Raw genomic sequence first — 13,491 nt, forward strand, 5'->3', positions numbered from 1 at the left:
TGTTTGTGTGTGTGTGTGTGTGTGTGTGTGTGTGTGTGTGTGTGTGTGTGTGACTTGTAAGTCCTCCTTGTTGCTCAACAGGACAGTCTGGTGACTAGAGAGTGTCTTTTATTTCATTTGGGATTTTGCAGTGTTTAACAGGTAAGACACACTCCAGCCAGCGGCTAGTAGACATAAGAATATTTTATACATTTGATTGCACGATGCTGGCGTAGGACACTGTTCCTTATGGCTTATTCTCTCTTGTCCAGCTCTACACCTGTCCTTTATTCTTCAAGCATTGAACATGATTCCCAAGTCAATACCAAGTGCATAAATGATTATGGGAATAAATATTAGATACAAACCTCACCTTTGACTCCCGACTCCTTTATGACATGGTTGTGACTCAGAATCTTAGTGACTGGTGTAGACTAGCATAAATGTTACTAATGTTCTATGTCAATATTCCAACTGACCTTGCTATCTAGAAAGATGACTGTTTACGCTGTAACGTGTAAGCATGCACCAAGTGCTGCCGTGGTCTGCGGTGTTACACACCTACAGTTTCTAGACTGTTTACGTTGTAACATGTAAGCATGGGGCTTTGCACACTGGGCTATCAAAACTTCCCCAGTAGAACTGGGGGTGTGAGTCAGAGGTAGAGCCCCTGCCTAGAATCCCCCAGTGAGGGGTGTGGGTGTGTCTCAGCGTTAGAGGGTTACCACAGCCTGTGTGAGGCCCTGAGCTCCTCCTCAGCATACAGAAAGTTCATGAGAGTTCATAACCACTTGACCTGCCTGGAGCTGTGCAGCGCTCTGTGAAGTGTAGAATCAGGAAATGATTGCTTTTTCTTTCCTTTCGGGGTGGATGGCGCTCAGGGCCTCACATGAGCTGGGTAGTGCAGCAGACTGTCCTGGGCCGTGCTGTGGGCCTGGGTATTGGTCCCAGCAGCTGCAGTGCCGATCCTAACCAGTTCTGCACTCTTCCACTTTGATCCTCTCCTTAGAGAGAACCAGGGCTCCGGGGTCCCCATGTCTGGTCCCAACCTGTCCACCACCAGGCCAATCCAGCAGGACCTGGGCCGCCAGGACTTGCCACTGGCCGAGGACCTTGACAACAGGAAGAATAACAAGTTGGCTACCGGGAAGCCTGTCAGTCCCCACGACAGCCTGGGCCACAGTGGCCTTCCCCCAAGCCCCACCAAGATCGGGAACAGCACCAACCCTGGTCCCACCTTGGCCACCAACCCCCAGAACGCTGCCAGCCGCAGGACGCCCTACAACCCGGGCAACCCGTCCAACCCCGGCCCCCCCAAGACCCCCGAGAACAGCCTTATCGTCACCAACCCCAGCAGCACTCAGCCCAACTCAGCGAAGACTGCCAGGAAACCCGAGCACATGGCGGTGGAGATCCCCCCAGCCTGCCCGCCCCTCAACCACACTGTGGTCCAAGGTGAGGAGTTGCAGGGTTGCTGGGCCGTTTTCTCCACAGTCCCTGCTCACAGTCTTGGGAGGAAGAAACACTAGACCCTGTGTGCAGCCCTCAGTGGACTTGGCCTGTGGCCATGCTCCATACTCTACCTTCCCTCCACAGAGCCCACACTACCACAGGGGAGAAAGGAATCCCCAAGTGGAAACTGGGGGCCTGGGGACAGCGCAGCTGGAAGCATCATCATTGTAAATGGTCTAGTGGCACAGTGAGCAAGGAAGGAGCTGGGGGCCTGGCCCAGTTGGTAGACTGCTTGCCTAGACACTCCAGCACCACAGACAGCCTACAGTAATGGTGGGTGGGGGTAGGAAGTTCACAAGTTCAAGGCCACCCTTAACTATGCAGTGGCCTTAAGGCCAGCCAGGCCCCATGTCTGTTAACAAGGATAATGTCTGTTTATCCCAGTGTCTATGTCTCTCGGAACCGCTGTCGCTGCAGCACACACTTAGGAGCGTTTGCATGCTCTTCTCTCTCCTGGTGACCAGATGGCGCACGCAGCAGTGTGGCCCATTTGGATCGGCCTCACTCCTCTGTCACCTGGGGCTCCGGCCCCTAAAGACAACTGCGTACATTCCTGTGAGGAGCGAGTCAGTTTGGGGCTTGGGGTTGCTGTGTTTTGAGGTAGCATCTCACTGTGTAGCCCAAGCCTAAGCTAGAAGTGACCCTCCTGTCTCTCTTTCCCTGTGGTGGCAGAATTACAGGTGTGTGCCACCACAGCTGACTTCCCTGTGGTGGGTCTTGATAATAAACTAATTTTACTAGTTTTCGGATGAAGAAACAGACCCCCGGGGAGGTTCAGCCTGTCCACAAACAACCACACAGGGCTGTGGAGCCTGCAGTCAGAACTGGGTGTTCTCATAGGGTCTGAGTTCTCTACTGTGTGGGCAGCTGCCCCATGCAGGTCCTAGTCACATCAGAAAATCTAAGGGAACGGAGGCACCATTGCTCTGTAGAGTGGGAGCTGATATTCTAGGGCCAGTTCACCAGCAGCTGTGTGACCTTGGACTAACCACTTTACTTCCCTGTGCCCAGGTTCCCTTCTCTGTCAGGTGGTGGGCACAGGCACCAAGCCCACAGGGTCGGGTGACACCTGGTATACAGGAAGCTCTTTCCCCAGTGTCCTATGCTTAGCATTGGCTCCAGGAATGACCAGGAGTCCAGAGCTTTGTGGGTAAGGAGGAACCCATGTTTATCCTTGTTCCAACAGTAAACAAAAATGCTAACCCAGACCCACTGCCAAAGAAGGAGGAAGAGAAGAAGGAGGAAGAGGAGGCAGACCCCGGGGAGGACGGCCCAAAACCCATGCCGCCCTACAGCTCCATGTTCATCCTCTCCACCACCAACCCGTGAGTATGGGAGCAGAGGCCTGGCCAGGCTCCCCGGGTGGGCGGGGAAGCAGTGCCAGATTATTCTCTTCAGCACCATCTTGAGTCTTGAGGCCCTCAGTAGTCCCTCTTGCTTAACTCATAGGAGATAAAAACTTGTCATAACATACTACCCTGGAAAAAACCCCTTCCTGCCGTGAGATGGAAACCACTGCCGTAATACCGACCTGTGCCCTGCTGGGACAGGTGTCCTGTAGGAATTGCTGCCTTGTGCTGTCCACGACCTGCACGACCTGTGTGGCAGTCGTGCCTCTGAATTCTGTGAATAACCATTGCGCCACACAGATGTGGACTCTGGACCCTTGCATGTCAGCTTTCTTCTAAAGTTCAGTTTTCTCCTTTACTAAACAAATGTCTAAGTGGCACTTACTGTCAAGTATTGTTCAAGTGCTTTATAAATTTACAGAACAGCCTCTTAGCATTGGTGCAGTGAAAGCGGGTGAGGCTTGAGCCAGAACAGGCTGCTTCTAACAGCACAGGTTTTGCTTGTTTGGGTGGGGGTGGATCAGGCTTTGTGTGTGCTAGGCAATCACTCCGCCAGCTAAGCCTCAGCTCAGGTTTTCTGCTCGTGGTGGAAGTGATGGGATTTGTTTTTAGTTTTGTTTTTAATTTTATTTATCATTGGTGTGTGTGTGTGTGTGTGTGTGTGTGTGTGTGTGTGTGTGTTTGCCATGGCTCCTGTGTGGAGGCCAGGAGACCCTGGAGTCATTGTTCTCTTTCCATCTCCATGTGGGTCCCAGGGATTGGACACTGGGCACAGGTTAGCAGGGAGAGCACCTTTACAGCTCACTGGCCCTTGTCTTTTGTTTTGTTTTGCACATGTATTGTTAATGTTGTATTTGTGTGTGTGTGTCTTGTTTTTAGTGTGTGTGATTTGCTGATGTGTATATTTTGTCCTGTATGTGTGTGTGTGTTGAGTGTGTGTAATTTGTTTTCAGACCAGATCTGACTCTGACCACACTGGCCCTGAACTCATAACACAGTCCAGATGTCCTGAACTCTTAGCGATTCCTCAGCCACATCCTCCCTGGCTCAGATTACTGACAGGAGACACTACTCTCGGTTTCTTTCTTTAGACTAGAATATTTCACACCTGGAAAACCTAGCCTTGAAACGGCTCCGTGGGTAGAGAGGCTGCGAAGCCTGCCAACCTGAGTTCAGTTCCCAGGACCCACAGAATCAGCTCTCACAAATTGTCCTTTGCTCTGTACAGGCAAGCTTTGGCACTGCCACCATCCCCCACACAGATAAATAATAAATAAATAACTAAAAGAATAAAAGTGAAGTCTTTCTATGTCCTGCAGAATCATTAGTAGTAGTGATTCCACTAGCTTCGGAACCAAGTAGTTCAGTTGTTTGGAGGGTAGGAACTCTTCCACAGGCAACATGACTGTCTCAGGTAGCTGAGGGTTTCCAGCTGCACTGAACTATGGGACCCACCCAGCGCCCCGTGGAGAGTCCTTGACAGATGGTCTGAGTTCTGGGTGGGGCAATGGAATTGGACGTGTTGGTGAGCTGAGGGGAAGGGCCCAAGAGCCTGCAATCTGAGTGGCTCCCTGCTCCTCCCACAGCCTTCGCCGGCTGTGCCATTACATCCTGAACCTGCGCTACTTCGAGATGTGCATCCTCATGGTCATTGCCATGAGCAGCATAGCGCTGGCCGCCGAGGATCCTGTGCAGCCCAACGCGCCCCGCAACAACGTGAGTCCCGGCTCTGCTCCCCATCTGAAACAACAGACGAGACAGACATTTGCCTCTGAGCCACCCCTGCAGTCCCATTGTATGACTAGCGGGACTCTTAATCCTAAGGGAGGCGGGAGCCTGACTCGGGTGGTCATAAGCACCCTCTGCTGGTCATGTTCAGTAATTATCACCCCTTGAACCTGTAGCTCCTGCCTCCCCACCACACACCACCCAAGGTGTTCTATGTGGTTCCTGAAGCTGGAAGCAGGAACAGAGGCCATTTTTGCTAATCCAGACAGAAACAACTAGAGCCCAACTCTGGGCAAGATGGTGGAGAGAGCAAGGGGAGGGTCCATCATCCCAGACTGAGTGGTGCCCTCAAAGTGAAAGAGAACCAGATGGCCAGGTGGCCCCAGCATTTAGAAGATACTCCTGGAAACCGGAGAGCCCTGAGTGTGGACACTGGCCCGTCTACCCCATCACCCCAAGGACAGTCACCCCCACGGTGGAATGGACTCCTCCAAGGCCCTCTTAGTCCACTGGCTGCTTGGAGTACTTGAAACAGGCACTCTTGGTGACCAGGCCTCAGCAGGGTAAATCGGTAGGATTTGCCGCCATCTGCTGGACACTTTGATTCACAACCTGCCTGGTAGTGGCTCCTGGGTGGAAGCTGTGCTTCTGGGGAATTTTCAGTGTTCCCACACCCCAGTGGGCAACTGGTAGACTTACTAGGAGTTGAGCAAGCCTGTGATTGGGTTCCTTGGTCTTTTTTTGTCCGTGCAGGTGCTGCGGTATTTTGACTACGTTTTCACAGGCGCGTTTACCTTTGACATGGTGATCAAGGTAAGAACAGTACTGGGGACATCCACAGACCTTTTGAGAAGAAAAAAGCTCAATCCAAGAGTAGATGTGCTGAGTGTGTGTGAGGGGAATTCACCAGACAGAGTGGTGGAGAGAGGGAGGAAGGAGCGGGGAGGGCAGGGAAGGACTTTAGTGTACACATCAAAGGAAGTGAGAGCTGTGGAGAGCTCTGGGACTCTGCATGAGTGCTCTCAAGCACCCTCAGATGATAGATGAGGGGATTGTCAGGGACCAAGTAGGCTATGACGAGGCCAGCAACCACAGATCACAGCAGAAGTAAGAGGTAGACAGAGTCTTGGGAAACTCCAAATACAGTGTACAAGGCTTCCTGGTGCATGATCTCCTGCGGGGTTCAGGCAGAGCACACTCTGATACTTGTTCTTGAGGGCTTCAGAGTCAGGTCAGGCTCCCTTTCCTCAGAAGGACCACCTGTCATCCCAGGAGGGTGTTATCCTACTGAAGGGTTGGGGGCTCTGAACAAGCTCTTCTCTCCCTCTAGATGATCGACCTGGGCCTTGTCTTGCATCAGGGGGCCTACTTCCGTGACCTCTGGAACATTCTGGACTTCATAGTGGTCAGTGGGGCCCTGGTGGCCTTTGCCTTCACGTAAGTCTCCATGAAAGGCTCCCCACCCCAAGTCTGAGTCCCGTTGTCAGATGTGGGTCGTATTCCGGAGTTCTGAGACGGGAATGAGAGCTGTGGGCCAGTGGGTGTGGGGGGTGGGCAGGGTATACCCAGTGGCGCTGCAACTGGCTTTGTGCATGCCATCACCGTTAAGGAAGGAAGGAAGGGACCAGAGCCACCTTCCACTCCTCCCACAGCAAGGAGGTGGCCTCTTGCTGTGCTGCTTCTGGTATTCCTGCCTCTGGGGACATCTCATCTCCCTACCCACAACCCCCCTACATGTTGTCTCTTTGGGGTGCCCCTTAAAAGGCAATCAGAAAGTAAGTGTGCATGAGATCTTATCCCCCCTGTTCCCCAAGGCTCCTCACCATACACCTGGTGGCCTACTTCTATGTGTCTCTGTCCTCCCAAAGCTCCTAGGATGCCCTGTCCTCAGCAAGGTTATATACTATGACACCACTCCACAATGGCACCCTGGTGATAGGTGGCAGTTTCAAATATGGCTCCTAATTTCTGAGTGACCATTTTAAAATGGCAACCATTTCAAGATGGCACCCAAGTTCTGAGTTACCGTTCCAAGCTAGCACCCACTTTGTGGTGGTGCTAGAGAACAGGGCAGCCATTCTAAGATGACTGTAAATTCTTACCGTCATCCCAAGGTGACATTCTAGGGTTTAGGGGCCATTGCAAGTTGGTACCCAGGCCTGGTGATGGTGGTGCACGCCAAGATGGTACCCAGGTTCTAGATAGCCATTCCAAAATGACCCCTTAGGTCTGGGCAGCCATTCCAAAATGGAGTCCAGGTTGTTGAAAACCATTTCAAGATGGCAGCTGAGTTCTAGGAAGCCATCTCAAACATGCTCAAGGGGTCAGAAGCAATTCCCACATGTTACCTGAAATCTCGCCATCATTCCAAGATGGTGCGTAAGTGTAGAATGGTCATCTCAGTGTCCCCAGAGGTCTATGCATCCACTTGATATGGTATCTAGTGTCTCAGTGGCCGTTCTCAATGGTGCATGAGCTCTGCCATCCAAGTTTCTAGATAGCCATTCCAGGTGGTGTCCAGCCTGAGATGGAGCTCAGGTTAGGTCTAATTGGAGGGGGAGCCCGAGATCCCTGCAGCAGGCCTATCAGGGAGAGACCTAACTTGCTCCTCATCCAGAAATCCATCTTGGAAACCAAAACTGTGCTTATCACATGGTTCAGTCCCAGAAGGACCCAGAAAGAACGGTCTTACAAGGTCTCTAACCCCCCACCCCCGGCACAGAGACCTGAGGGTTTCTTTGGGCTGTCTGACTGGCTGCCTCTCAGTAGGCATGGCCTCTCAGCCTGCTCCCTCCCCTGGCACGAAGTGTCGATTTCATGACAGAGGGCCCCGACTGTTACCCATTTCCAGGTGAAAGGCTACAGTAGGACCTCCCAGGCTGCCCCCTGGAGCACAGCAATCTGTGGTTGTGGTGGACATGAATCAGCATTTCCATAGCCAGCAGTCCTAACTCGGCCTGACTCCCAGCTCTCTTTCCTTTTATCCACTCTTCTGATTCTCTCCCTGTCCTCCCTGTATTCTCTTCTCTTCCCTTCTTTTCTTTTTTTCTGGTCCTGAGGATGGAGCCAGAGGGTGGAACCAGGGGCCTTTGCGCTGAGCCCCGAGCGATACTCCCAGCTCTAGAATCAGACTTCTAATGTTCCCACGAATTCGGTGCAAACATAGTGCTGTGCTATGTTCCTATAATTCCTACGTAAGAGAAAGTCAGACCAGGGACAGCCATGTGCCTGTGCGGGCTGGCAGTTGTAACAGAAACTGGCAGTGAAAGCATGGGCCACGGATTCTCTTGGAATTTTGGAAGAACTTGGAATTGTGGATCTTACTATGAGGCAGGAGAAGAGACACCTTGACCCCTACCATTCCCCTACTCACTACCAAGAATCCACTTGGCCCTGCCACTTCTCACTGAAGACAGGACTACAGCTCCGAGCAAGCTGGCCAGCACCTTCTTTAAGTCACTCTTGCATACCCACCAGCAAAAGCAATTGCCAGTTGCTGCTTGCTTCCCAAAAGACGTTTCAGAACCTCCTTGTCCTCCAGTCCCCAGCAGCGGGCTCTGCTCTCTTGTACCTGAGGTGTTTCAACTTGTGAGTCTTTGTTTGGTGTCTCCTTGTTGTCATGGTGGAGCAGTAGCTTGCTGTTTTCCTTTCCTTTCCTTTGTCTATCCCATGAGCCTGTCTGCTCATAGACAAGGTGGAAAACCACAATAGGAGTAAGCAGTACCTCTGTCTGGGTGTGGTGGCAAATGTGAGGTCGAAGCAGGAGGATTGCTGATCTAAAGCCAGCCTGGGCCATGAAGCACAGATGTCTCAGTGAAGAAGAAAAAGTTCCATAAGTCTGGCAGACTCTCGGTGCCTCAGTTTCCTCATGCAGCAGGTTGTAATGGCTCGAATGAGAGGAAGCGCCTTGTGTGTCACCTGTGACGCTGTCACACCAGAGTAGTGATCCCCATTCCACACGAGAAACTGAGGCGAGGGGTGTGGAGAATGGAATCTAGGCCAGCAACCTGTCCCACTGGGTCCTTCCTTCCCTGGAAGGTCTGAGAGGCCGAGGAGCAGGAATGAGAAGGAGGGAGGCTGCTCCCTTCTTGGATAAGGGGGATTGAGGCAAGGACTCTAATTGTCTGCCTTGCTCTCCCAGTGATGTGCCGAACCCTCTGAATGATCCCCCCCCTCCTCTCCTCACCCAGATCTGTGTGTGGTCAGTGTTGCATAGGTGTGGGTATGCATACATGTGCTCTCCGTCCACTAACCATGTCCATCTTCCATGCTCCATCACTAACGAGCCATCCCACAAGCTCTCACCATGAGGGACGTCACGCTCAGTGCTGATGCTTTGGAGCAGCTAGCTGACATCTCACAGCAGCTGCTAGCTAGATCATGATCCCACCCTCACTGCCAAGAGTCCATCTGGCACCACCGCCCCTCCTCCAGAGCAGGTCTTCAGCTGCTGGCAGACTCTGGCATAGCTGCCAGAGTGTAGCTTGATCCAGCTCCTACTGCACCCTCAAAGCCACACTCCCAACAACTAAAGAAGAGGCCCTCCAGCAACACCCTCAATAGCCCTATCCCCGAGGGGATCTCCTGCAGTACCTTAAAACAGCCCTGTCCCCGAGGAAGGCGGATTCAAGCTCAAGATGCAGGCATGTGGGTTTGACTCTCAGTCTGCCTAGCTTCCTCATCTGGAAAATGGGCACAGTGGTGCCATCCTTCTGCAGGTAAATGCAAGGACACAAGACTCAGCAGCACATACACAGTAGGGGAAGGCCACGGGGCTGGAGCTCAGGGCGTGTGGGCCCCATATGCCAGTGCCATTGGAAGCATTGCTAACGACAGTGGGGAAGGGCTGTAGACTCACAGGCAGGGCTGAGAGCCCTAAGCTGGACCTCAGGGAAGGCTCAGTGGAGATAGTTGTAGACATTAAGCCATTCAGGGTTGAATAAAGAAAATTGTTGGGTATAACAGGATGCCTAGAATCCCAGCTCCTCAGGAGGCTGAGGCAGGAGGACCACAATGTCAAGGACTGCCAGTAAATTTAGCAAGACCCGGGATGGAGAGATGGCTCAGTGGTTAAGAGCATTGCCTGCTCTTCCAAAGGTCCTGAGTTCAATTCCCGGCAACCACATGGTGGCTCACAACCATCTGTAATGAAGTCTGGTGCCCACTTCTGGCCTGCAGACATACACACAGGCAGAATATTATATATGTAATAAATAAATAAATATTAAAAAAATTAGCAAGACCCTATCTCAAAATGAAAAGAGAAGTCTCAAGGAGTGGCTCAGAGGTAGAATCCCCCAGTGGGGGGCTGGGGGCAGCTCATCAGTAGAACTCTGACCTAGCATGTGTGAGGCCCTTGATTCCATCAGCAGCAACTCTCCTTCCAGAAAGGTCCACCCACCAGAGTGACACACACGTCTACATCCCAGCTACTTAGAAGTTGGAGGCAGGAAGATCAGTCGTTCAGGCCAGCCTGGGCTACATCTTGACGAGTCAGTGTAAGTCAAGGTGGAGGCTACTGATACTGAAGCATCATGAAGACAAGCCCATTTTCCAGATGAAGCTTGTTGGCAGTCAAAGCGCCATTCAAGCCTCTGTTCCCTCCCCATGAAACTCACCTACAGCAAGCTGAGTCCCCGTGCCAGGACCGCTGTAGGAAGCGACCCTGCTCTTGGCAGTGACTGAGTGGCGAGTTCACCCAGGGTAGTAGGCAGCCCCAGGGCTGCCTTACTCCTTGGAAATTTGCCTTTGTGAGCTGCTGTCAGGGCCATGTCCTGCCCAGTGCAGAGACTGAAGGAGGGGCTGGTCCCCTGGTCCCTGGGATCCCAGAGCCCAGTGCCCATGTCTGTCTGTGCGTGTCCTGTGTTCTCTCTGAGGCCACTCACGATTTGTCTCTCCTTTCGACGCCACCTCACCAGGAGCAGTACACGGTAAAGTGCCTCTCTCTCTCTCTCTCTCTCTCTCTCTCTCTCTCTCTCTCTCTCTCTTTCTCTCTCTCTCTCTTTCTCTCTCTCCTATTCTTTTTTTTTTATAACAGGAGTGGTGGCCTTGAGAAAGATCCCACCCAACTAGGTTTTCTTTTTTATTACTATTACTATTTATTTATGATGTATACAATATTCTGTCTGTGTGTGTCTGCACACCAGAAGAGGGCAGTAGACCTCGTTACAGATGGTTGTGAGCCACCATGTGGTTGCTGGGAATTGAACTCATGACCTTTGGAAGAGCAGGAATGCTCTTAACCACTGAGCCATCTCTCCAGCCCCCTCTCTCTCCTATTCTGTCTTGTCTACCGTGCCCCGTTCACAGCCATGTTGGTTCTGGCCTTCTTTTTCTGTGGCCTTTGTTCTTGCTGGTGTCCTGTTGCTTACCATGACCAGAGCCTGCTCCCCAGGGGGCAGAGGAGTCACAAGGGCTCACAGCCTCACCTGCCACTGTGACTCACTAGCTCTTACCCAGAACAGAAGGGGCAAGACATGTTCTTCCTCACAAGTGATGTCAGCAGGGCCAAGCAGCGGGGGAGAAGAGTCACCAGAGCAGCTGAGGTGTGGGAAGTGGGCTTTCCAGAGAGGAGGTGGCCATAACACTGAGGAGCCTCTACCTGGCACATCTTTCTAGCCCACTGTGGTAGGGCACACCTAACCCTTAGGGACTGAGGCAGAAGAATCTTAGAGGTTCAGGTTTGCCTGACTTACATAATGTGTCCCTGCCTCAAAAACGGTAAGATATATATAGAAGTCAGTGTTCTTCTTTAATACGTAACAAGCAGTTAGAAATAAACACTGATCAGTGGACAAAAGTATATATGAGGAAATATCAGGACTGGGTGATGGTGGCGCACGCTTAATCCCAGCACTCAGGAGGCAGAGGCAGGTGGATCTCTTGAGTTGGAGGCCTGCCTGATCTGCATAGTTCTAGACCAGCCAGGGATGCATAGACAGATTCTTTCTCAAAACAAAAAAAGACACCTTAGTTAAGGGTTTGTCATGCAAACATGAGGACCCAGGTTCAGTCTCTAGAACCCATGGAAAGCCTGACATGGTGGCATGCATATATAAATGCAGAATGGGGTGGAGAGGCAGATCCCTGGGGATCCCTTGCTGGCCAGGATGAGATTCTGCTTCAAAAGATAAGTGGTGACACCTGGAGAACGTCACCTGAAGTTGACTTGCCTCCACCTGCATACATACACAGACACATGAACACATCTACACAGACACATGCACGCATCTACACATGCACACATCTACACATGCACGCATCTACACATGCACACATCTACACAGACACATGCACACATCTACACATGCACACATCTACACATGCACACATCTACACAGACACATGCACGCATCTACACAGACACACATCTACACAGACACATGCACGCATTTACACATGCACGCATCTACACATGCATGCATCTACACATGCACGCATCTACACAGACACATGCACGCATCTACACAGACACACATCTACACAGACACATGCACGCATCAACACATGCACACATCTGCACAGACACATGCATGCATCTACACAGACACACATCTACACAGACACATCCATGCATCTACACAGACACATGCACACATCTACACAGACACACATCTACACAGACACATGCACACATCTGCACATGCACACATCTACACAGACACATGCACACATCTGCACATGCACACATCTACACAGACACATGCACGCATCTACACAGACACACATCTACACAGACACATGCACGCATCAACACATGCACACATCTGCACAGACACATGCACGCATCTACACAGACACATGCACACATCTACACAGACACATGCACACATCTACACAGACACATGCACACATCTACACAGACACATGCACACATCTGCACAGACACATGAACACATCTGCACATGCACACATCTACACAGACACATGCACACATCTACACAGACACATGCACACATCTACACACACATGCACACATCTGCACATGCACACATCTGCACAGACACATGCACACATCTACACAGACACATGCACACATCTGCACATGCACACATCTACACAGACACATGCACACATCTGCACATGCACACATCTACACAGACACATGCACACATCTACACAGACACATGCACGCATCTACACATGCACACATCTACACAGACACATGCATCTACACATGCACACATCTACACAGACACATGCACGCATCTACACATGCACACATCTGCACAAACACATGCACGCATCTACACATGCACACATCTGCACAAACACATGCACACATCTACACAGACACATGCACACATCTACACAGACACATGCACGCATCTACACAGACAAATGCATCTACACAGGCACATGCACACATCTACACAGACACATGCATCTACACAGACACATGCACACATCTACACAGACACATGCATCTATACAGACACATGCACACATCTACACAGACACATGCACACATCAACACATGCACACATCTACACAGACACATGCATCTACACAGGCACATGCACACATCTACACAGACACATGCATCTATACAGACACATGCACACATCTACACAGACACATGCACACATCAACACATGCACACATCTGCACAGACACATGCACGCATCTACACAGACACACATCTACACGGACACATGCATCTACACAGACACACATCTACACAGACACATGCATCTACACAGACACATGCATCTACACAGACACATACACACATCTACACAGACACATGCACACATCTACACAGACACATGCACGCATCTACACAGACACATGCACACATCTACACAGACACATGCACACATCAACACATGCACACATCTACACAGACATAGGCACACATCTACACAGACACATGCACACATCTACACAGACACATGCATCTACACAGACACATGCACGCATC

General features: G+C 51.2%; 1 protein-coding gene across 1 annotated transcript in view; it reads left to right on the plus strand.

Moving 5' to 3' along the window:
• The first annotated feature begins 994 nt into the window (after positions 1-994).
• Positions 995-13,491, plus strand: part of LOC142853072 (voltage-dependent P/Q-type calcium channel subunit alpha-1A-like) — a 41,187-nt gene continuing 28,690 nt past the window's right edge. Inside the window, exons 1-5 of the mRNA XM_075978000.1 lie at positions 995-1,434; positions 2,678-2,816; positions 4,427-4,556; positions 5,322-5,381; positions 5,899-6,005. Of these exons, the coding sequence (XP_075834115.1) occupies positions 1,014-1,434; positions 2,678-2,816; positions 4,427-4,556; positions 5,322-5,381; positions 5,899-6,005 (857 nt within the window). The 5' untranslated portion in view covers positions 995-1,013. The remainder of the gene's footprint in view (positions 1,435-2,677; positions 2,817-4,426; positions 4,557-5,321; positions 5,382-5,898; positions 6,006-13,491) is intronic.

This window comes from Microtus pennsylvanicus, chromosome 6, assembly GCF_037038515.1.
Source record: "Microtus pennsylvanicus isolate mMicPen1 chromosome 6, mMicPen1.hap1, whole genome shotgun sequence".
NCBI classification, from domain to species: domain Eukaryota; kingdom Metazoa; phylum Chordata; class Mammalia; order Rodentia; family Cricetidae; genus Microtus; species Microtus pennsylvanicus.